Source organism: Tachysurus vachellii, chromosome 20, assembly GCF_030014155.1.
Source record: "Tachysurus vachellii isolate PV-2020 chromosome 20, HZAU_Pvac_v1, whole genome shotgun sequence".
Classification (NCBI taxonomy): Eukaryota; Metazoa; Chordata; class Actinopteri; order Siluriformes; family Bagridae; genus Tachysurus; species Tachysurus vachellii.
The window spans coordinates 13,787,860-13,812,902 of NC_083479.1; the positions used below are offsets into that span (position 1 = coordinate 13,787,860).

The 25,043-nt window shown below is 38.7% G+C and overlaps 3 protein-coding genes across 7 annotated transcripts in view; 1 reads left to right on the forward strand and 2 right to left on the reverse strand.

Moving 5' to 3' along the window:
- Window positions 1-979: 979 nt before the first annotated feature.
- LOC132863576 (uncharacterized) lies at window positions 980-23,415 on the reverse strand. 3 transcript variants are annotated; one of them, XM_060896451.1, is made up of 9 exons: window positions 23,253-23,415; window positions 9,122-9,269; window positions 8,823-8,988; window positions 8,490-8,727; window positions 8,215-8,358; window positions 7,659-7,821; window positions 2,295-7,492; window positions 2,156-2,205; window positions 980-1,967 (listed from the first exon to the last, which is right to left on the reverse strand). In XM_060896451.1, the coding sequence occupies exons 2-9, from the start codon at window positions 9,243-9,245 to the stop codon at window positions 1,298-1,300; spliced, it is 6,753 nt and encodes a 2,250-aa protein (XP_060752434.1). In that variant the 5' UTR covers window positions 9,246-9,269; window positions 23,253-23,415; the 3' UTR covers window positions 980-1,297. The 3 variants fall into 3 exon arrangements, with proteins under 3 accessions (XP_060752434.1, XP_060752435.1, XP_060752436.1); XM_060896452.1 differs by lacking the exon at window positions 23,253-23,415 and adding an exon at window positions 10,502-10,679; XM_060896453.1 differs by lacking the exon at window positions 23,253-23,415 and adding an exon at window positions 9,739-9,769.
- purg (purine-rich element binding protein G) lies at window positions 12,830-19,459 on the reverse strand. The gene has a single exon (XM_060895951.1). It carries the CDS (start codon window positions 19,047-19,049, stop codon window positions 18,039-18,041), a length of 1,011 nt encoding a protein of 336 aa, XP_060751934.1. The 5' UTR covers window positions 19,050-19,459; the 3' UTR covers window positions 12,830-18,038.
- The window catches only part of wrn (WRN RecQ like helicase), a 28,431-nt gene continuing 26,317 nt past the window's right edge, over window positions 22,930-25,043 (forward strand). For all 3 annotated transcript variants that reach the window (XM_060896454.1, XM_060896455.1, XM_060896456.1), the window contains exon 1: window positions 22,930-23,225. In XM_060896454.1, the coding sequence (XP_060752437.1) occupies window positions 23,151-23,225 (75 nt within the window). In that variant the 5' untranslated portion in view covers window positions 22,930-23,150. The remainder of the gene's footprint in view (window positions 23,226-25,043) is intronic.

Consider the following 25,043-nt stretch of genomic DNA (forward strand, 5'->3'; position numbering starts at 1 on the left):
TCATTATTTAATTTTATTTTAATAAGTGTTATTTACACTTCTATTGTTTCTCACTGATGTTTTTATCAGATGCATCCGGATATCTCCCAAAGCACCAAATTCTATTTTGAAAGATAAAGTATTCGATCTTTCATCACTGCCTCACATATAGGCAGTTTCTTATCTATTCTGCTACTTCGATTGGAACAATCATACCAATTTATAGCTAGAAACTCTTATGTGGCAAATGTAATTGATCCCCCAGTAGTAGGACAGCTAGGCCAGGACATGGGACGACTCTGCTAAGTGTCAGGTGAGCCAAGTGTGATTACCACAGTTCTCGTTGAATTCTAAGTTTAAATCAACCCTACAAAACCCTACCTGCTCTGGGTACCACGGTTTAAGCATGCGAGGAGCACAGATTTCAGAAACTAAACACTAGCACAGCCAAAGGGACCGGCCATGCATTTTGAAGCTCGGTATCATGTCAATATCAGACACCATCAAGATTGCTGCTCTCACCCAGGAAGTTTGGTCCCCCTTGGACAGAGGAAGAGAACATATTATACAGTACAAGGGGCCTACTTAACATTTCCTAGAACGCCTTTGAAGCAATAGAGTGTACACTATAATGCTGCACCTTTATAGTGTACTTTCTTGTTCAGAAGAAAGACCGATTTGTCGTCTGTTTCCAGGATTGACAGTGTTTAATGATTCCTAAAAGCTCCCACTTTCACGTGAAAATATGATGTCTTTCCAAAATATGTAAACGAACAAAAACTTACCAGGACGACTGCCAAGATACCTATAGCAATACTAAGGCAAAATAACTTTATGCATTGGTATTTAGGAAGTTCATCAAGCATCATGTCAAATCATGACCCTATTTGTAGGCAGTAATTTTTCATAGGTAGGTTGTGTTCATATTAACCATAGAACTGTAAAGAAAAACTATGACTTCAGTTGTGCTTTCGAAACATGTAATTAACAACTTTGACACTATAAAACAAAGTGCATTTTTTAGTCAATATAAACATATAAACAATGTAATGTCAAAATATATTATTCATAAAAAAACAAGAACAAATGCAACATCTATTCACAAAGCTATTACAGTTTGAACAGATACTGTTTTTTGTGTATTTACAATTAACATGTTATACATATAAGAACTGGTTAGGAGCATTGTAGATTAGAGCATGACTGGTCTAGAGTAAAACCATAGGAGGAGGTTTCAGAAGTATCTGGATTTTGAAACAGAAACATTCTATTGATAAAAGAACAAATTCTAACAGTACCAAATACTGTAATGCTCTTTCTAAACAGGGCGAGGGAGATACTGGGTTTCAGTATGAACGGACGACACAGGCATAGAAGAGCCTGAAGTGGAGTATGTTTGGCCATTGAAGACAAAGAAAGGATAGCTTATTAGTGATGGATTGCTATGCAGTGGCACTTGATTCGAAGAACTGGAGAACGGAAGAGGTGGAAGAGGTGGAGGGGGTGGAGGGATTACTGAGGGTGCATCTGGGGAGAAACTTGGGAAAGGAAAAGCCGGTATCATTGGCATGCTGAACTCGTTTGCTTGATCTTTTAAGAGCTCCAGATGCTGAGGTGCACTGATTGTTGGATGAGCTTTACTCCGCTCAATTGGTTTTGGTTTCACAATCAATGGTTGTGACGATTGTTTCTGTCTGACTGCATGGTTTTGCAGATCTGTCAAAGATGTTGTTGTTGCTTTTGGGTGTGCTGAAGGTAAACTCTTAGACAAAATCAAAGCCCTTATTTTGGAGTGAGACGTTGATTTGATAGTGTCTGGTGGGGTCCAGTCCCAGATAGGATTTCTGGTATTCCTCCATTGCAACGCATTACTTCTTTGGGTGAAATCAGTGTAAAGAGGTGAGCTTCCAGGTTGGGCTTCTAGACTGGGCTGAATAAGTGGGGTAACATCATCACTGAAGTTACTTCTTGAGCACGGATGTGTTGCTCTAAAAACAACAGAGATTCGTTATAACAAGAGAAGAATGCCCGTTCAGCAATATGGAGAGATGATTCGAAACGTGACATGTTTTTGTGATTTTTATGTGACTTGTAAGCCACTCTTAAGATTTAAAGTCACAGTTTCACCTCATCTCATTCCTGCAACACATTTTCAGTGATTTTTTTTGGTTCTTACCTTCTACTGGGTGTTTGATATGTTTCTTTTGGTCCATCTTCCATTTGAATCTAGAGATGGTAAAATGTGTGTTTTATTACTGCAAGGCACGGATAAACTATTGTAAGAAGGAAAACGGTAAACAGTTCTCAAAACTTACCAGTGTGGTTTGAGTCCTCTCCGTGGATACCCCTGCTGATGGGAATCTGATAGCATTCATTTGCAGTGGTGATGTCATTTTCCCAATATCCAAAGGATGCGGTGGCTGATCAGTTTTGTTAATATGGGCTAAATGAGCCTCTGTCTCCCCATAAACAATTTGAGAATTTATCCTATTGTATTTCACCAGCACTTCGTTTGGAATCCCACGATCCGATTCACTCCATACAAGAACCTTTGATGCATCGTAAAGAAGATGTTCCATCCCGAACCATGAAATTTTTGTAATTTCATTATGCGATTTCAAATAGAGGATTTTTTCTTGAAGATATCTGCATATAATGGACAGGTGCTCAGCTTTCCCTACATCAAATGTACCCGGTAACCGATCTGCTGGTGTCTCAATAAACGCCATCACAGTATCATGCGTCTTTTTCAAAATTTCCATGCGGTCCCCTAAATTGACCATGACAGCTGTTGGTACAGATAAAAAGAAGCATTTAACATCAGAGGGATTTCTAAATGCAGCTTCTATTTCAAGCCTCTCCCGCTTGGTTTTCAGGTACATGTAGTACGATGTTTCAGGGGCTTCTTGTAACTGCTGGTGCAAAGTGGACACTGCGCAATAGTATTCTTGCAATCTTTTGTAGTCGTCACTGGAAAGGCACTGCTGGAACGATGAAAACAATGACGATTGCTGCTGAAACCCAACAGTGCCCTTATAAAGTTCACCATAGAGAGAAGGATCGTACCAGAGCAAACTCCTAAATGTTGGTTTCCTTCTGAGAAAATTGATTTTGTTGTCAACAAATTGGCAGGCCTCGATTATCATCTGCAGTTCCAAGAAAGAATTTATTGCTTCAAACTTCAACTCAACTGGTGGTGGAGGATGGTCTAGGTATTTTTCCAAGATTAGATTTCTTGAAATGCAGGACTGGTGGAAAGAAATCCTCTGATCTTTTTCGAAGTTGGAGATGAAATGTTGAAGCATTCTTTTGCATTTTGACTGCAGGGGACCAAGTTCTACCAAAGAAACCGCATGGTCAGCCAGTTTTAGAGTGTTGGATATATCAGTGACACTGTACTTATTATGGACGTATGTGATCTGGACTTGTTCATATTTGGCTTGTTCAGTTGACTGATTTACTTGATATTGCTGTTCTCTTGATCCGTTTCCTTGCTGTCCACCTGACCTGCTCAGATTTCCTAAAACTTGGGGAAAGAAGATCTGATTTTCCTGCAGTTTATTTCCATGGTTTAGCAACCAATGGTTCATGTTTGGTACACCAGAGGCAGTCTGATATGGTTGAGTGTCCTTATAGACCTGATTTGGACTTGGCTCATTTCTGACTGTTTCAGTAAAGGTACTGTCTGGACTGACCCTTTCCAAATTGCTTGTTCTCCTTCTCTTTGATACAGGGCTGTTAATGTGCTTGTCCCCATTACATTGCTTGTGTTTTTTAGGGGCTACTTGGAAAGGTGCAGTTCCAATCTGTCTGTGTGCGATATCAGCTTGTTTGCTGTAGTGTCTTGTGTTGTGTAAATGCTGTTTGTGAGCTGTACTATCTAAAGTTATCCATGTGTCTGGAACATGAACCTCTGCTAGAGAGTTATTGACAGCATCCGGTTTTTTAACTGTGAACTCAAATTTAGTTAAATATTCTCTCAGTTTAGAAATGATCTGTGTATCAGAAGTTGTTGGGAGGCTATTTTTGACTTGTCCTTGCCAAGCTAAATGCAGATTGTCCTTTGTCCCAGCAAAGTCTTCTTGTGCATCTTTAATGATTCTGCTGTGGAAATCTGATGTCGTCTCTACAAGTGAGTTTGTTATCCCACTACGTTTAGTATCCTGTAAAGAAGGTTGGCACTGAAAACCTGAAGCGAGCTCAGAATGATGATCCGTTTTCTTTGTGAAGATCCCTGCAACATCACCCTTGGCACCTTTCTGTGATTTTAATCCGTTCTGATTTGTATATGGCCCCTCTTCATTTGCATCTGTGTTTTTTGTATTATTGTGTAGATCTCCATCTTGAAGTGTGCAGATTTTGTTGGTTTTCTCTGAATTGGTGCTCGATACCCTTTGGGTTAAACCACTACCAGAATTGTCCACAGCAGTGTCACCAAGAATCCCAGCCTCGGTTTGTGTGTCGTTCTCATTATTCATTACTTTAGGTGAATCTGAAGTCAGGGCTGTCTGGGCTTTGGCAGTGAAGCTGCTGATCATATTACCTGAGGTTATATCACAAGGGATACTTGAGACAGTGGGAACAGGGCTACTTGTGTCTTTATAAGCTCCAGTGTTGTAATCTGGCAAAATCTCTTTAGTGTCACAATTGTCCTCCTGAGATAGCTTTTTTAGTAATAATGTCTCTTCCTTGTGTTCTCTTTCTGCACTCTCACCATTACTTGACTCATTACTGGCAGAACATGTGACCACAGACGATTTTTCTTGATGACTGGATTTGTTAGTTTTTGTTCCACTATCTGTTTCCATTTCCTCAATTATTACTGGACCTTCAGAATCCAAAGTGATGTTTTCCTCTGATTCTTTGATCTCATTGTTGCTTGAAATCTTTGAAACATCATGATGGACAATATCGTCTGACTGTTTGACAGGATTAATGCACTGTCCTTTCATTTGAGAGAACTCATCACCATGTCTAGTCTTATTTTCACTGGAACCCTCTTCAGTTAAAATATTAGAGGCATTGCCATTCAGACTGGACCCCAAAGGTTTGCCATGGATTTGAGTAGTAGACAGAGATGCAGCAGCTGAATTAAGGTGTGAATCAGAACATTTATCAACGATGTTAGCTATATCAAGACATGAAATGTTATCCGATAAGTCAGATGTCAACTTGCTAAATGAAGCTTGACCACAAGAACTCATTTTTGAGCCTTGATTTGTTCTACGTTTTCTCTTCGCTTTTAATAAGTGATTCTTCCTGATATGCTTTGTCTGCATCTGAAAACGAAACGACAATTGACCTGGAGTTCTTTTACTCGGCACACTTGATATTGAGCTTTTTCTGCACAGAACCTTTGAACGCTTCTGTCTAAGGTGTTTACAATTTGCATTGAACCTATTTTTATTGTACCGCAGTGCCATGAGTTTAATCAATTCAGCGTTATTGTTTCTCGTTCCCTTTCCTCGGTCAACGCATGAGATTTGAACTTCTGGTTTAAAATCTCCACTGAGATGTGTGGAGTAGCTATTGGTTAGCTTATTTACATTTACAAAGGATGCTAGCTTCCGACGGAGGTGTCTTAATTTTGAGAATCGTTCAGAAAGCGTAAGTGTGTCTGGGGATGTCTGGCTGGATTTGATCTTAAGTATAAGCTGGAGGTCTTCTTCTTTTGGTTCATTAACACGAATATCTGGTAAATCGATAGCAAGCTTTTTGTCTAGACCTTTCTGCCTGAGATATGATTTGTTAGAGAAATCATTTGCTTCATTTGAATTGGACAATAGCTGATCTAGCTGTAATCGTTTATATAATGAATTGTAAATAGTGTTGTGTTGTGCTTCTCCCCTCTCAACCTCTATAAACATCTCAGAATTGGTATTAGATTTAGAATGTGTCAATGTTTCTCCATCTTGTTTTTCAGTACTATTTTGAATATGTTGGCCAGGCTCTATCGCAGTAACACAGGAGCAGTCAGTGCCTTCGAGTGCATCGCTGGCTGAGATGTCAACACAGTTTGCCACTTCCATGGCTATTACGTGTTGCTCAAATTCAGGACAGTCTTCAGGACAGGTATTGCTTAGTGAAGGCATACATGAAGAATACTCTTTTGAACTTGTGGAAATCTCATTTTCACAGACATCTTGGTAATTTATCTCAACTTGTACTTTAGGACATAAAGATTGTGTGAAATCATGTGTAGTTTCTATAGTTTTGCTCTCGTCTGTAGGATTTGATTGCATGGTACCTTGCACAATGAACGTCTCTGAAATCCTTTCTTTTTCTTTTACAGGTTGAATCATACCTCCATCTTGAGGCTTAGTCTGAGACTCCGGAGAAGGATCCTCCTCTTTCTCCTGCACAGGCGTGTCTTTTGGGCTACAAATCTTCTGGTTCAACTCATCATTGTCTGTATTCAGCATATCTACTTTGTTTCTCTCAGAGTCCACCAATACTGTTGGAGTTGTCAACTTGAAAACATTGGCACTAACCGAATTTCTCATATTGGAAGGATTCACATCACATTGGGTTCCTTTGTTCGATAAAAGGGAATGTGTGGAAGAGCAGACTATGTTTTGGGACTCTGTTTGAGACTTACTGAAGTCAGTTTCTGTCTCGGTGTCTTTCTGAAAAAGCAGTCCCTGTTTATACCTTTCGTGATGCAGCTCATAGAAATGTATGCGGTCAATCAATAATAGTTTTTGCTCTGGACTCAAATTTTCTTTGGACCATATTTTTGTGTGTCTCTCCTCCTCTGTCATCTTGAAATATGGAGCATATTTCTGAAATTTCATTTTAAATAATTTAATTGAAGGCATATTTTCAGTCTTTGGCTGTGCAGTGGAATTGGATTTGCTTGGATCATCCAGTGAGGGTTTAGGGAACCTGTCCATTTTGTGTTCCTTATCCAGTTCCAGTGACTGTTTCTCACAAAATAAAGTGGATTCATTCTCCTCTTTTTGGTCTTGCGAGTTTGCCTGGCACTCTTGTTCCTTACCTTCTGGAACACTAGATGTTATTTCTTCATCTGAGCCTTTCTTCTGTATGTTTGTCTCTTGCCTGGATAACCTTGGGTCTTTAACAAGGCGAGATGAATAGACTATGGTGGAGATTTTTTCTGCTGAGGTTTGAGGTATTACCCCCAAGGTGTCTGTATTACCTCCACAGACACTTGTGGTGTTCAGGTTGTATACGTTTGAAGGGAATGCAGGTGTGTCCTTGTAGCTTTGCCATGAAATGCTACTGTCATAATATGGTAGTGAAGAGTTGAAATAATCTGCTGTATTATAATAAGGCATGCACGCCTGGTGAGGGATAAAAGGAGGTGTTGTTTGCGGATCGTTGCACTGAAACGGAGTAGCATCTACTCCATTAGCCTCTGCTCTTGGAGTTTGTGACTGGTACTCCACGCCTGGGCAGCCTTGTGTTGCAAAACGTTTGAACGTCACTGTGGCATTCTCTCCTTTGCCCGTTCTTTTAGCCACAGTGCAGCTTTTCAAATGCTCTAGAGGGCCTGCCAGGGTAGATTGGAAAAAATCAGAGCTTTATTAAAATCCAGATGTGTGTCATCACAGATGGTTCTGAATAAACAAATGAAAGAACTGTCATTTAATGGATTTGTGAATGCATATTGAGTAGTTTAGCAAAACACATCTTTGTTATGGAGTGCTTTATCATACCATGCGTAAGGCTAGCAGGAGGTTTATTGGGTGAAACAGGTGGACTTATGGATGCTGGTGCTGCAGCACTAACAGCTGGAGCAAATGAAACCACAGCATATGGCATACATTGCCTTGGCCGTTTGTTGAGTTCTTGGTTTTGATTGTAGTCATATAGAAACACCTGCAAGAATCAAATAGCAACAATATAATCAAAACTCTTTGCAATATCATGTCGTGTAGATGGGTATTATTTTTCTTAAATAGCAGCTCTAATGATAGTCAGCTGCATTTTAATTCACAGGTTAAAATTAATTGATGTTATTGTTTCTATAGTAACAGCTAATTCAGAGGACTATTTATGAGGATCTGTATGATATTAATATGGTGAAGGTTTCTGCAAAGTAGATATTCATGGAAGAAGCGTCCCCTGTCGGCACTTTGTAACAGTACATAATGGAATAGTAACATGATATGCTCTTTTACCCATCTTTGATTATTTTCCTATAATATCACGTCTGTTATGTTTTTTATTTTTTTTTCTTTATTTTTTACTTTATGCTATTGTCAAACATACCGATGAGCCCAAAACCTGCTGGGAAACACTGTCACGATATGAAACAGCATCTTTTGCAATGTGACAGTCGAAGCCAACAATAGGGTCTACGGTTCTGTTCCACTCCAAACTGGGTGTGACTTTTTTCACCTTTCCAAAGAGCACCTTCAGTATACATGTTAAAAAAAAACATTAAGTGCAAAATATCCTTTAATGCAATTGAATGTATTTAATTTTAAATTCAGACCAGCAGGATAGATTGATGGGAACTTTTTGGCATTTGCCGTGAAACTGACCTTGAAAATAATCAGATTTTCCCCGCTACATGCGCTTGCAGTTGCATACTTCAGAGCCACATCAACATGCTTAAACAAATAAACCCCGTGTGAGGGTTTTCCCAAAGAATACTGGTCCTGGCTCCCAGTTCTTAATCCAAACTGGTAAATTTGATTTGTTACTTCAGAAGATTCTACCAAGAAGCAAAAACGTTCTTCCATTTCTCTCCCATGTCTACCTTTTGTACGCATCTCTGACCTGCAGACAACAAATCATCAGTAAAGTCAAACAGGTAGAAAAACAAGTTGTTAATGATTGAATTGTTTATACTATTACTGCTTGAATTGCTTTACCTTTTTTCTGAGAATTCCTGAAGAAACCCATCATTGTGTACTAATGTTACATCCTTCAATAGCCAGGTGTTAGCATGTTCCTTCCTCATGTCTAATCTGGATTCTTTCAGTTTAGCTTGAATGAGAGTATAATCACGGCTGTCTTCTGGACAAGGCTCCAGGAAGACTGGTTAATGGGGTACAAAATCAAAAACAGACATTTTAAAAAGAAGACTTGTTACGATGAGACACTGTAAGGTCTACACATCCTTCTTCTCAGAAAGACTAATGATATGTATTTTTTGCTAAGTTGGTAAAACCTTGTCCAGACACCCTCTTCTTCCTGGGTATGGTGAAGTTCCTCAATGCCACAGTTCCTACTGGCTTAGATGAGTTAGGTGTGGAAAGAAGCTCGATGGACCCTTTCCTGCCTCGCACTTCCATAGTTGCTTACTGCAGAATATATCCCTGCAAAAAAAAAAAACAAAAAAAAAAATTCTTCAATTCCGTATGTCACTGCCCTCCGTTTCGACTTGTGTACGTGCTGGTGTACTTCTGAACACTGCATGAAATTTCTTTCTCAGTGTAAAAAAGACCTGCAAATGTGGGAAGATCAACCCGTTTGTGTTGTAGAAGTGTTACTTGCTGGCTTCGCTACAGCGACAGTTTAAATAATTATCTGAGATGACCATATCTCTCTCTCTCACACACACACACACACACACACACACACACACACACACACACACACACACACACACATTTCCAGTAAAATTGTATCCAGTATAATTTGGCCAAGGTCAATTTGACTATTTGTAACTATTTCTAATCCGCTCGTTTGTTTTCTCTAAATTTTGAAGCCCACTCATTCCAATGTGGGCTCCTTTATACAGTATGATTCTGTGTATGAACATTTACATACAAAAACAAATCTCACCAAGCTTCATGCCAGCGATGGTCCTGGCGCACAGTTAGTCTTAGTTATGGCATGTTTCTAATGTTGTACTGCTGTTTAAAACTAAACTTTGACTACTCTGTAGAAAAGCATTTGATTCTCCGTTTGTTCAGTTTAAATCATGTGACTGCATGGCATGTAAAATGTGCTATTTTATTAACCAGATTTCCTTCAATCGCACTGCACCAATAAATAATCTTAAATGATCTGTTGCTGCAATATTTCTGATGTTTGTCTGTCTATCTATCAAATTACACATATACAGTACAGTATAAACAGACGGAAACGGATGATCAAAGCATGGTTTTAGGCAACATTTGTTATTACTACATTACTACACTACAGCGAGATGAGATAAGATGTGGAAATACAAATATGAATCTTTGTGTAAGAAATACTGTGGAAACGCTATTGAACACGCGAATGAAACAATGCTGAAATACGCCTCTGTGGAGGAAAGCAAACTCTTTTTTTTTTTCATGCATTAGAATCAGAATGACATATAATACACATTCAGAGACGTAACAGTGACAGGTGGATGGATAAGAGAGAATAATGTGAGGAGATAAGCACTAAAAGTAGACACCTTTTTTATTTGGTGAACAAATGTAATTACCACTTGTCTGCTTGCCAAATCTGCTTATCGTTATTGAAATCTACCTCAACTTTACACATCGATCAAGTTATAGACAATACAATACTTTTATAAACGTATTTTGTTACGATAAAGGTTTTGTGTACTCACCATTTTTGGAAAGCTTGCCTAAGCACGCGAGTTAGCATATGTGACCTGTCTTTGTAGGGAACTGTTGCAGTTTGTCACTTTAGTTTGAGGAACATCAAGTGAGACACCAAAAAGGAAATCGCTTGACCTCAAACTGTGAAGTGCTAAAGCACAGGAAATTACCCAGCACTGCTAGCATTAAGAACATAGGCTGTGCTTCTTTAGTGCAACAGCAACGTGTACTTCTTTAAAATTAGATACATGATGAGACCTTGAGGAAAAATGAGCGATCTCTATTGTCTTGTAGACAACTCATTGACATCAGGAAAATGATAAATGGTGATAATTGATGATTTTGAACATTTGATGATGCTTGGTGACTCGTGTCTCCGTGAGCGGTCCTAAGCGGACGTTCGTCTTTTCTCCTTTCTTTCTTTTTTAACCCTTCTCTTTACATTTGACCTTCAAGACTGCTTTGTTAGAATGCAAATGAAAAGCAAATTTATTCTTTGACTCAAACTGCCTTGTGTTATTCATACAGGTCATACAACAGCAAAGGTCATTGTCCAAATACAAATACAATGAAAAGATTGATATAACAGAAAAGTATGATTTGTTGGCTGTAGGAACTATCATGTGCTGAGGGCATGTGAGAAGAACAGTAGCAGTGAAACAGGAAGTGTGGTCTGGTGAAACAGTTGCATCAACTGACCTCAGGGAGGATAGAGGCTATCCTTTCACAATCAAAGAATGCTGTTGTCATTACCACTTCCTCTTTCTGAGTTTAAATTAAACCTCACCCTAGTTGTTGCTTAGTCTTTACTTATTAAAACAAACAAACAAACAAAAAAAAAACATGAAATTCACCAAGGAACAATTAGATTTGCTCATTCTATTAGTGATTTTTTGATGAGTTACTGCCTCCATGTTCCTCTCCTGTGTACCATCTCCGTTGTACTGTCTCCATGTTCCTCTCCTGTGTACCATCACCATGTACTGCCTCCATGTTCCTCTCCTGTGTACCATCACCATGCACTGCCTCCATGTTCCTCTACGTTACACCAAAGCTACTTTTGTAAAGCTTTTTGTAAATGCAAGGATGACATGCAGTCTAAAAAAAGTTTCATAAAACCACAGCATTGAAGAATTCTCAAATCTGATTGGCCAGAAACTGTTGATAGATTTTACAGCAGCTCTGACTAGGATATAATTCTAATAAATTGAATGAATGTGATTGATCTAATGCGTTATCGATCCTGTAGTGACGGCTCTTTCTCAGAGAAAACTGCGTAGCGAAGACTCTCGACATAATCTGAGGCTAATAATAAACTGATTTTTTTTAAAAATTGTTATTAAGCAAAAAAAAAAAAAAGCTGAAGCATCGACATGGTGAAGTTCCCTGTTAGGCATGTTTCCCATAACAGTACGTCTCATTGTGATTTCTTTAAATTGATGCCTTCGTGCAATTTTGATACTGAATAGTTCCTGCTTCACGAAAGGGTTCACACTCAAATAGAAACTCTCTTTTGTTGCATTCTACATGAATGATGAACAGTTACCTCAGAAAGTACTCATCCGGCAAGTCCTTTGGGTCATAAACTGTGAACATTTGAATATTTGCTGCTTCTTTGGCTGTTTATAGACCCCAACATCCTAGCAACTAATTATCACACTGTCATATGTGCAGCAGTGTTGGAAAGGTCATCAGACACTAGTGTGGTCGACGATTGCTGGAAACTAGCCAAAAATATTGTATGTAACATACTTTGACACCTAGAATATAGTTCACCAAAACGAAACGGAAATGTCTTTTTAATTACTTATAAATCTAGTCTGCCTTCCACCATGTTTTGTGATTAAGGATCCCGTTTATCAAGCCAGGAGATAAAAACTGCGTAACGTTCTGTACATTCTTTCAAAGTATCATTTCCTTTACAGTATACAAGCTATATGTTGGATAACTACATGCTGTAGTGAAGCTGACATGAGCCTTTTTTTATATATTACACATTGTATTCAGATATTGGCTGTCAAAATGTCCACTGCGCTTGTGTTCACTTTCACCTTTAATCAGATTCTGAGCAGAAGTCTACTTAACTACTTCTCTGAGATATACGGAAAAAAATGAATTTTAGATCAGGAAATCCTACAAGTTTCAGAAGTATATATATATATATCTCAAAAAACTTTTCCCACTCGTATTTAATAATGTTCTATAAATTGACCTGAACACAAACACCAAGACTGAAGAACCCTGTACAATGATTCAAGTGATTATATGTGTGTCTCATTTAATGCTCATTAAATGTCCTGTATAGATAAAAACACAATGTACCACACGCTGTGTCGTTCGATTTGAGTTGTTTGCTTTTTATTAAAAGAAACGAAGATAGATACAACCAACATTCGACACATTCTCCTTTGTTTTAAAAGCGTAGGCTTATATATCTTTCCACTTAACAATCTGCAATATATAGCTATCATTTTTCTTAAACTCTGTGACACAAGTTAATAAAAAAAAGAAAAAAAAAAAGAAGACAAAAACATTTTTTAAACATGAGCATAAAAAGGTTTCATTTTAATTAGATTAGATTGTCTATGGACAATTGGTTTATCCACACCAAGGTTGCGTAACTGTAAATAGGCATTTCATTTCTCAGCATTTACTTTGGTGCAGGAATCCTTCACAAAGCTTTTAAACATGAGGATGATTCTGGATAATATATATTTATATGTTTTTTCTCTCTCAGATGGGCTGCTGATTACTGCACTGCTGGTGCAAATTTATGACTTTCCTGCTGTTTCTTTGTCAGTCATGATGTTGAGGTTTCAACTGAGCAGTTGTGCAATTTACAGTTACACAAACCCACTTCTGCTCATGGAGTTTTTTTTTGTTGTTGTTGTTTTTGTTTGTTTTTTTTTTTTTTGATTGATTGACCGATGGCTAGCTTCACGTTTGCTCTACTTCATCAATTTTTCACTCGACATGCATGCAGCTGTGGTCCGTATGAGCACCTTTATATATTATTATATAGCACCATTTTTTTTAGAGTTAGAAAGGACCAACTGTCGGCATGCATGAACATAAAAAAAAATACAAAGGAACCAAAAAAAAAACCTTATTTAGCCTTCAGATACATATCCTACATGTTGCAACCTTTTACGAACATTACAAGGCAATTAATGAATATTCATACAGTACCATACATATTAAACCGGAACTAATACAGTACACACGATAAAGAAAGTGCTACAATACAGAACAATTGCTTTCTTGTTTCGAGTCTTATAATACTCTACAGGAGGACACACTAAGGATGTACGATACGTTGTCAAAAAGATACACCAAAACATTTTTTATTTCACCATTTCTTTTGAAACCTTTATCGAACACTACTTCTAAGTTCCAACTGCAGCAGAGATGCCATTATCAACACAAAGGAAAAAGAAAAAGAACTCAATAAAGCTTCTACACCTTTACAGCACATTACCTACATCAAACTTTTATCTTTTGATTAACACAAAAAAGGCCTGTGACCTTTGGCTGGACTGTTATTTTGAAACATTGTTGTCTAAATGTTCCTGAACAGAACTATAACAACGACGTGTTGGTGACGAACGGAAACTTGCAAAATTGTACCAACAAATCATAAACCTAAACTAAATCATTACAATCTCATTGTAATGATTTTAAGGCTTATGGGTTAAAAGTGTTACTTGGATGCATTGTAACAGTCCAATTCAGTGAATTCAAGTTTCACAATTAACTATGATAGCTGCAATGTTACAGGCTTAACATTTTCAAACAGCTTCACGATTACTGAATTTCTCAAATTTCTAGCAAATTTCTGTCCTAGTCGATCATCCTGGACGACTCGGAAAGAAAAATGGTAAACTAACGATAAAGCAAACGCAAGGTCTGTATATCAATACCACCCTGAATAAAATGGTACCACACGACACACTATAGAACTGGGACCATTTTCCATACAACACCATTTTTAGATATTTCTATGAGGTCAAAGGAAGGGAACAAACGTGGATACAGTTTTAAAGTGCATATATATGTTTTAAAACCTGTTCTGCGTTTGTATTATCTGTACTATTTGTTGTTTAGAGGTAACATCCTTTATGGCCTTTACTCCTTTATCACTTTTTCAAGGGTACAGCCTTTTAACTTTAAGAAATAAAAGGTTAAAATTTGGACACGATTAACGAACCGTAGTATAAAACCTATGCTGTGTGAATGCCCAGAATGAGTGAGCCCTGAAATGTTCCAAAAAAAATGACTAGGAAAAAGAAAGAATTTGTAAAAGAGGTAATAAACCACAGTTGTTAAAGTTTTAATGAAACAAAGCAAGACGACTAGTCAGAAAGGGCAGACTAGGTGTAATCCATGCCCAGAATATACAAACTGTACTGCTATTGGACATGTCGCACTTGAAGCAACTGTCATCATATACAATATGTTTGGATCGACTGAAAGGAGGAATTCCAATTGTACATGAAGTTTATCATTATTTCACTTAGTCTTAGTTATTTATCGTCCTCAACAACCGGAAAGTCCTCACATTGCTTGTTTTGCATCGTGAGACATTAGCTGTCGTAAAACACTGATATTTTAGGTCGCGTAACGCGTCTACAGGGTATTTATTGTGTGCTGTGTTTTCTATATCAGTAAGTGTGTATAGTGACATGTTTTTTCGGTCTGTTTTGTATGTGTATGATTGTCATTGTTTCGAAATGACACCCTCCTTGCAGTTACGTGGATGAGAAACAGATCTCTTAGTAAGACTGAATAGTAAAAGCAGCAACAGTAGCAGCAGCTCAAAGTGCTGTTTGAATAAAGTGCTTGTGGGAAGTGCTGCCTATGTCTCATGCCAGCCATCTGAGCCCATGTTATAGAGTTTCCTTATGTTCATCATGTGAAATAGATAGAACTGATCTAAAATCACTGGTCAAAAAAAGGAAAAAAGACCATCAAAGTCATTTAAAGCACTACGAACCAACAGGACTTGATGTAACGATTGCTTTTTTTTGTCAGCTGGACATTATTTGCATACGTGAACATGCTTGAGTGTATTTTTCAACTCACACCCGCTATTAATAAGTAAAAGGGGCTTTATCTGTTTCAGGAAGTTAACCTCTAAGATTATTTGTGCTATGAGGACAAATGTGATGTCCTCATAGAAAAGGCATTTGAAAGACCTTCAATTTAGAGGTTAATGGATGACTTAATGAGGAATGCTGCTTTCATTGCACTATAATCTTATAAACACCACTATTCTATTAAAATCTCTAATATTTTGAACACTTTTTTTTTTTTTTTTAAACTGTTTGAGATTTACTGCGTCCTTCTAAGATTCCACAGTAAATTGCACAACACCGGCAAATGCATACGACTGGAATGAAAATAAATCATAAGACAAACATTGAGTGTTATTATATAAGAGTGCTTTAAACATTTGTGCTGTCCTCAAAAGGGGACTGGCAACGCTAAGAGAGCGCTATTAAATGTTTTCCGTTGGTTAACACCTATGAAAAGGACCTTAGAGCTGTTAAACTGTCAAAATGTTTACGATATGAAGTCCCCTTTAAAAATTCATGCTGTAAAGCCCTTAAGATTATCCTGTAAGTTTTGTATTTAATAACATTATTATTTAAGTCATGATGTGGCTATCCACTGGTCATTCGTTATGACTATACTAAATAATCAGATCTTCAGTGCTGATAAAATTCATCTCCACATTTTCACACTTTCTTTGACTTTATATAATAATAATAATAATAATAATAATAATAATAATAATAATAATAATAATAATACATATTACAGGGTTGATGACATTTCTCTCTGCCTTAATTCAAGGCAATTTATCTGAACCTAACGTGCAAGTATGTGTGAATTCAGCTTGCACTTTAATTTAGAAAAACTGGGCCTATGTTTGGTGAACACAAATTCTCTCAAGCAATTAACCTAATAGCAAACTTGAAGCCTAGCATTAGGAGCATTAATGCTGAAACCACATACCACTACAAGTCTACCAATTCTGTTGATTCTCTTAATTTCAGCTAGTGACTATTGCTGTTATCACTCTCAAATGATACAGAGGGGAGCAAAGGGGCTTCAAGTTTGAACATTAGTGTTAGATTATCTTATTATATTCATCTTTATTGGAAAACCTATTTACATAGTTTAAACATATTGTGCTCATGAAATTGGGTATATCCATCCACCTAAGCAAAGTAACGTGGAACCTGGGGACACTCTAGACAGGGTGCCAATCACACACACACACATTCACACGCTATGGATAATTTAAAGACACCAATCAGCCTACAGCGCATGTCTTTGGATTAGGGGAGGAAACCAGAGTGCCCAGAGGAAACTGCTGAAGCACACGGAGAACATGCAAACGCCACACACACAAGGCAGTGGCAGGAAACGAACCCCCAGATATGACAGGCAAACTGTTAACCACTAAGCCACCATGCCCCCTGATGTTAGGTATGTAATCAATTCAATCCTATTTATATTTATCTATCTTAACATTCATTTCATATCTTTACATTTTTAAATTTAAAGCTTTATAAAGAAAATCTATTATAATCCAAGGTGTAATTAATCCAATTCAATAATAATCCAAGGTATAATCCTCTTTTTTACTAGAACAGACCCACTGTGAGTCCAAGTGAGTCTCCACTTGGTAAATAGTGCATCTAACCAATCATAAAACATTGCTTTAATAAAAGCACTGGGTGATATTAGTAGGTTTGCTCAATGAGCCACTGAAAAAATTGAACAAAATCAAGCAGTTTGGATCATTACATGTTTGTTTGACTGACATTACTGTGGGTTGAACATAATTGTTTGGAAACACTGGATTAGTGTACCCAGGAGGTATATGTTAATGATGTGATATAAAATTCTAAAACCTTTTTAATCTAAATCACTTTAAACGTTTTTCTCTAATAGTGCATGTGGTCGTGCATCACAGCCAATTTGCACAACCTGTTCGCTCTGTAGTGCACTAATTCTGCATGTATAACACGGGCATTTTAAATGCTACTAGAATAAACGAATCGAGCGAGAGAGCACACACACACGCGCACACACACACACACACAGGCAAACGCGCACACACACGCGTGCGCGCGCGCACACACACACACACACACACACACACGCCCACAGAAGAGAGCACGCGCGCTTCAGCCTGACTGCAGATTGCTGAATGCACATTTTCATCTGGACCTTTCCATCTTGTGTTCAGAGCCTCTTAAAGTCAGCAAAACAAAACAAAAATAATAATCATAGGCTATCGCTCATACACAACCTGGTCTCAAGCCAACCGTTCATGAAATAAACTAAAGGGGGAAAAACAGTACTTTAATGTAAAAGTGCTATTGTGATTGATCGGAGTTGTACAGTACAGTGCGGTACTTGAACAGGCTATAGAGGTACACTGTTTAAACATGTATGAGGATATTGTATAAACCGGAGCACTGTGACATACTGCAACAGAACATAGATGGCAGGCCGCCCGCCCGCCCGCCGTCAATCCTCGCGCTCTTCGCTGTCCGCCTGCGCCTCTGTCCTCTTCTCCTTGCGGCAGGTGAACAGGCGTCTCATTTCCTCTTCGTACCTGATGAAGTTCTCACCGAAGCGGGACCAGGCCTTCAGCGGCACCGTAATGGTGTTCCGGTACGGCTGGCGCACCTCACTGATTTTGAGGAACACCCCGTACCTGTTGGAGCCCACGTCGAAGTAGAAGCGCTTATTGTCGACGCGGAAGGACGCCGCCTCAGGCAGCTCAGCACACGCCGCTTCCCGGTCGCGCTCCGCCCTCCCGCTTCGCCCGTTGGCCTCACGCTCATCGCCGTAGTCCTCGATGAGCTGTGAGAGCGCGTCCCGAAACTCGATTAAGCCCTGCGCAGGCAGCACGATGGTCTGCTCCACGGCTTGGCCATAGTACCCCACTGCGCCCTGTCCCCTGCTCACGGTCTGCCGGATGCGTAAAAAGCGGCCGCGCTGGTTCTCCTTCAGATCCAAATAGTACTTCCGGTTGTCGCCTTCGATTGATTCACTCTTCAGCACACGGTGTGCTGGCTCTTCAGACGCCGCCGAGCCGCTGGGTGATGCGGGAGCTGCGTGATGTTCTGGCTGTCGCCTTCGCTGCGCGTCACTCGACTCCTCAGGCCGTGGCGCGTGGCCGCCTCGCAGGCCTACGTGCGCGTAGTAATCGATGAAATCCCCAAGGCAATACCTCAGGTCTGGAGCCATGGCCATGGACAGCGTAAGCTTGCTTTTTCGCACGCTGTCATGTCTTCCCCTGCCGATCCACACCTCTGCGATTTTCAGGAAGCGGCCCCGCGCGCTCTGCTTCACGTCCAGGTAGAAGCGCTTCTTCTGGATGTCTACACGTTTGGACGCGAGCTCCTGTATATCAGGACCTTGCAATGCGGGAAGACTCGTGCTGTACTGCTGTGCGTAGCCGCCTCTCGGAAACGACTCGCCCGTAATCCTTCCTTTCCCTCTATCCATCTCTCTCGTGTTACCGTCGGCCATATGCTCGCTCAAATCTCCCGACAGCGGCCCGGTTTCCTCTCCATCTCCGATACGCTGCTGTGCCGTCGACGGAGCGATCTCAGCTCAATTATTTAGCTTAGTCGGCTTTGTGCGCTGGACAAGTTGGAAGCGAAACCTCGGATGACCTGCAAAATGGCAGCTGTCCGGCTTCTCATCAGCTGATCGCGGCTCTGTGTCCTGAATTAAAGGTCAAATCAAATCGCATGGACACAAGTCGAATAATCAGCTGATTACACGGCTGCTGTTTTTCTCCTTAGCGCACATCTGACACTTATCTCTGCCTCCTAAAAGCCGAGCCAGCTTGATGAAACGGCAGAGGGAGAGAAATCATCCAATCCTGGATATCTTTAGAGGGCGCTGCATCAGTACGGGATGGGAATGAACCCAATGACCCTCTCCCTCCTCCTCCCCTGTACAATAACACACTCCACCGTTTAAAGAGACGGAGTGTGGAGCAGAACTGTGGTGTAATTCTCATTCCCACTTAGGAGAAAGGACACTGTTGAAGGCACCAACATTGAATCTTTTATCACACTAATAAGGAAGATGTTATACACTAAGAACACGAATAAAAAAAAGATGCATGTTCTGATTTCAACTGTAAAGTCAGTTTCTCTTAGCAAATGATACACGAATGATTACTTCTGACCAGATCTGTTCCAGCAGATTGATTTTGTGTTTCGTATCACATATCCCTGTCACAGAAGCACCTAGTCTCAATCACTCAGTCATGTTATCTTGTGCAAAATGTGGAAGGAGAAAGGCCTCTAATATTGTGCCGAGGAGGAATACAAATTTACGAATATGTCTCGTTTTTAATAACAGGAACACCAGTATATTGTTGGAAACCTACAGCCAGATAGTTTCTTAATTATGCAATGCTGACATATTCAGAAATATTTAGCACAATAGTAAGATCTTTTAATAGTAATATCTTTTTTTTTTTTTTTTGCTGATGAGCAAATGGTAGTCGATCCACCACCCAAAAAAGCATCGATTCCCAGATTCCACGTACTGCGAATCATGACTTAAATCCCTCAACTGAATCCCAAGACCAACATTTTGACTTTTGGAAACATCTGTGTCTAAATAAATCATCACACCAATAATATGCCCGACCAGTTAGGACTACCTCTCTTATAACTACTTAAACTAGCACTTAAAAGTTTCTAAATAAATAAATAAATAGTCTTTGCATTTGTTGTTAATTTACCTCCCGGAGTTTTCTTTTCTTAGCTCGTGACCTACTGAACCAGATGGATGTGTTCATTGATAGAACCCTCAAAGACCTTTTGAAATTCCTTCTGGATTCATGTCTGCCAAATTCCATAAATGTAACCATACACAATTATACAGAATTTGTCAAATTGTCTTGTTCAAACATACATTTAAATAAAACCCATCTTGTAATAGAGACTTATGCTGCATCCACACAAAGTTTTTGCAGTGACAAGTGACTAGAGAGTATATATTAATTGTCAATAAGAGCTGGAGACTTCCAGTGAAACAAGTGACAACCTTTCGTGACTAGATGTAAGTGAATTTACGTTTAAAAGTACAACTTTATGCAAATATTGAATGACTTGCTACAGTGACTTCCAATGGGAGTAAGACAGCATGTGATCCGTGGCAATGAGAACACATTGCTTCTCCTTCATCTTATTTGATATGATGCATAAATACACAGGTGGATTTTATATACAAACACTATCCCTCCAGAATGTTCCATTTTGGCAGCGAGAAAACTGATTTGTTGCCAGGTGAAATGCTAGTGGCACCACCTCACTGAGAAACATTATTACTATGTAGTAGAAACACCTTCTGACAAATTCACAGTACAGCTAATGGTGACTTGCAGTGATAAACTGGTGTATGTGTGAACATGGCTTTAGACTATATAGACACCTGTGTGGTGCCTTTAGTTAAGTTCGTATTTGGATGATGTCATTGCTGTTGGTTCCTCTTTTACACTTTGGCAAACGCCTCTTAGTCTGTCAGGTGTAAAACCCCAGAAAGAGCAGTGACTTCATTCCCTGTAAACTCTAGGTTATATAATAAACCTTTTCTTGAATTGCCAGTCTAGAGAGAGTTTTAAAACGCCATGCTAGTTGTAACAACAAAATTTGTGGCAGATGAACAATGTCCTCATATGCCCCTGACTCCTACTGAGTTTAATCTGATGCTAATTAAGCTTTTGCATCCATCACATTCTGGGTAAAAGCATCTGCCAAATACAGTGTACAGTGTCTGTGCTATAAAACAATATGTGCTTTATTAGGCCACATGATAATGTATTGGTTCAATATTTAGCACATGTTCAACCTGATATCAAGGAAGCAGCATAAAAAAATAAAAATAAAGAAATAAATAAAAAGGTTTGGATGAAATGAAATTAACATCTTGTGTGTCATTTGACCAGGAACAAACTTTACCCACAATGATTCATCTCATTTCGTTTTATTTATATATGTATGTGACATGAGTTCTGAGGTTGTCAGAAATATGTTCTCAGTAAATGACCTAATTTCAAAGTATCTTTAGCTTCTGAATTATAGATCTTTTTTATTTATTTACCAGCACACATTTATTAGCTATATCTGAAATGGTGCATACTAAACCTTTCTACCCTGGAAGGTATAAAAATTCTCACTTAAAGAATACATCCTGGTGACACCTTTACACTCATCCAAGGCGGTTCATTAGTTCTACTGAAGTCTGCTAATTAAAAAGCTGTTTATGTCACACCTTTGACATAATGAAGCTGATGTATTACTGGGAGACGTAAACATTCACATACATTGTTATACCCTGTTTAAAAAAATCTGTATAACTGTATTATTATTGTTTTTATGTATTTATTTATTTATGATTATTATTATTATTATTATTATTATTATTATTATTATTATTATATGACTTGAATGACTGACATTTGTCAAATGACGGTAGCTAATGTCTATAGACAACAATGGCTAGCAATCGTTGTTAACTATTCTAGTTAATAATCCTTTACTACTAGATCATTTAAACATATACAGCATGTTACAAGGATTGGTTGTTTAAAGTTGGGTATTTTTGTAAGCAATCAATTAAGGCAAAATGTTTTAATCTCATGTATCTGTATTTTATAGTGGATAAGGAGACCCAGGCCAAGTGGCGTTACATTATTTTGTACGAAATGAAGTAGTTGTCTCTAATAGATTTTCATGTACAGACATGAAGGACAGAATAATTAAAAAATGAATTGAAACTAAATAATAGGTTATAATGTGAACACATCCACTGTTGGAAATATCAAGAACGTATGTCTGACAACATAGAAGCTCATACAATAGTGTTACTAAGTAACTGAGCTAACGTTAGCCATCTAAAACAAACATATGTAGTTGATTTAGTTTTCAACTTTAGTTTTCGAATATTATATATCTTTCAAATTTTTTATAATATATTTTACTAACTCTTCAACGCTCCCAGGGACACCGGCCTATCACAGGACATCTCATTTACATTTTCTTTTGATCAATTTAGCATGACTAATCAATTTTGGGATGTGGGAGGAAACCAGAGAACCCTGAGAAACATGTTGAACTCAATTCTATGAGTTTTTCTGCATCATTAGCTATGAGCTCTATGTTGAGTTAATCAACACAAAAGTTGTCACAAAACTTAGTGGTGTTATAAACACGTGAGATTTTAGTCTGCTGTAAACATTCTCAAACTTGAAGCTAACAAAAGGCGTTTTTGTTGTATGAGAAGACATTAATCGAGCGGCTATAGGACCCTGCGGACTTTTCTCCGCCGCTCCGCTCCAGACCTGTAGGTGTCGCTGTTTGTGAATCACTGCATGAAAAGTTACACATCTCATGGCGCGGGAGTTTAGAGATAAAAACCTGAACTGACAACAAAAATAACACCGAAAACAAAATTAAGCCCGTTGATTAAACGCGTCTGTAATATACATTATGTGTAAGTAAGTGTAAATGTGGTTTTGTGTCGTTAGGACCGAGCTTGTATTCCAAACCCCAGTCTGTATACAGTGTAAACATTGTGTAGTTAAAGCTAAAGTGCACAACAACAGCTATGGACGAGTCTAAAGAGAGTGAAAGGTCGCTTCCGGATTGGATGATGCCCAAACCTGATGATGTTCAGCTTCAGGTGAGAAGATATAAATAAACTACTGACCTGCTGTTGAAGTTCTTTAACATCGCTAGACAGCTTCTTCGTTGTGTAGTTGTTACAGGCTTTTATTAAACTAAATTAAGCGAACAAACGGATAACTATCTTTCTGCTCGCCCTGACTGCAGACCAGGTTGATGTGACTCGGTTTGTCTAGTTGTCTTTGTGCTGTTAGTTTTCTGTAAGGTGGTGCGCTCCTATTGGACGAGAGAGACCCTGATTTGCATACATTTTGTTCCCCAGGTATCTCTATGGTCATATGCAAATGAACCCCAAGCACTGTTTATAGTCTTGGGTCTGCTTTCATTTCAATTCTTAGTTTTTGAAGCTTTTCTCACTGTTTATCCATTTTCCCTTTAGTAATTACTGCATTAAAGAGATCTGTACGTGAGGTATCTTTGTACGTGAGGTATCTTTGCACGTGAGGTGTCTTTGCACGTGAGGTGTCTTTGCACTTGAGGTGTCTTTGCACTTGAGGTGTCTTTGCCCGTGAGGTGTCTTTGCCCGTGAGGTGTCTTTGCCCGTGAGGTGTCTTTGCCCGTGAGGTGTCTTTGCACGTGAGGTGTCTTTGCACGTGAGGTGTCTTTGCACGTGAGGTGTCTTTGCACGTGAGGTGTCTTTGCCCGTGAGGTGTCTTTGCCCGTGAGGTGTCTTTGCACGTGAGGTGTCTTTGCACGTGAGGTGTCTTTACACTTGAGGTGTCTTTGCACGTGAGGTGTCTTTGCACGTGAGGCGTCTTTGACTTGACTTGACTCTTGACTTTAAATTCATCATCTTTCTGTCACATGTGAACAAATCCAAGTTCAAGTTTTGAAATGTTTGCCTTTTAGAATGTCTCTGCGATTAATAACTCTTATTGATAATACGATCTATACTACCAAATCGGCTATCTTTAAAGCTCCATTGTAGGGAAATATCAACAGAGAAAACAGTTAAAACATTATCATCATTATCATCATCAACAACAAAACTTTGTGAACCATATATAAATCACTTTCATTACCGCTTTATCCTTGACATCACGTCTCATGTTGTTTTCATCTGAGCCTTCTTCTATATTTTTTTTACCTTCATGACCAAAGAAAGACTCCTCTGTGGCACCTCTGTAGTTTATTTGCATAGGTTTTATTCTGAAAGCCAATATGACCCAACGTCTGCCTGTAGGGAAAACTGATGGCAAGCGTCCATGCTTAAAGTTTACCATCCATCTCTCTTATTTGACTATTGCTGACAAATTTGCCTGTCGTGGTACAGAAAACTGCCCCTGTGGCTTATATGTTGGAAAGGTTGTATGTGCTGAATCATTTCTTACTCATATGTTTCTTTCATATTTTATAGTACAAAGTATCAATATCATTACCCTGATATCACACAGTTCGCTGAACAGCTGATAAACTGTCGTTGTGGTAAAGAAAAAGATAAACAAATGGATTAGATATGGGGTAACCTTAAACAATACACATATAAATATGCATGTCTACTGAACATCCCTGCAAACGGGAGTGAGGATTTTAAACACATATCTTTTTGTTATAATTTGAACATTTAAAAACAAGCAAAGTTTACTTTCAATTTGCTTTGCTGAGAATCGTGTGGCTGTTTCTCCTGGTTTTTCCATGGAGACTTTTCTCCTGGAAAACAGCGATAGTTCAAGCTGAAGAGACAAAAGGGAACTGCTGTTTAAAAATCCAGGATCTTGTTCTAGGAATGGGAATTACTTTGAATAATGCTATTATTATTATTAGCAGTGAGCTGGAGTTCTATTAACTGCAGATTTCTAATGTAGGAGCAGTAAAA

Coding starts and splice junctions, on each gene's coding strand:
- purg (XM_060895951.1), bottom strand. CDS start 19,049: ATGGCCGACGGTAACACGAGAGAGATGGATAGAGGGAAAGGAAGGATT.
- LOC132863576 (XM_060896451.1), bottom strand. CDS start 9,245: ATGGAAGTGCGAGGCAGGAAAGGGTCCATCGAGCTTCTTTCCACACCT. Junction 8,989..9,121: donor GAAGAGGGTGTCTGGACAAG/GTTTTACCAACT, acceptor CCCATTAACCAG/TCTTCCTGGAGCCTTGTCCA. Junction 8,359..8,489: donor AAAATCTGATTATTTTCAAG/GTCAGTTTCACG, acceptor TGTATACTGAAG/GTGCTCTTTGGAAAGGTGAA.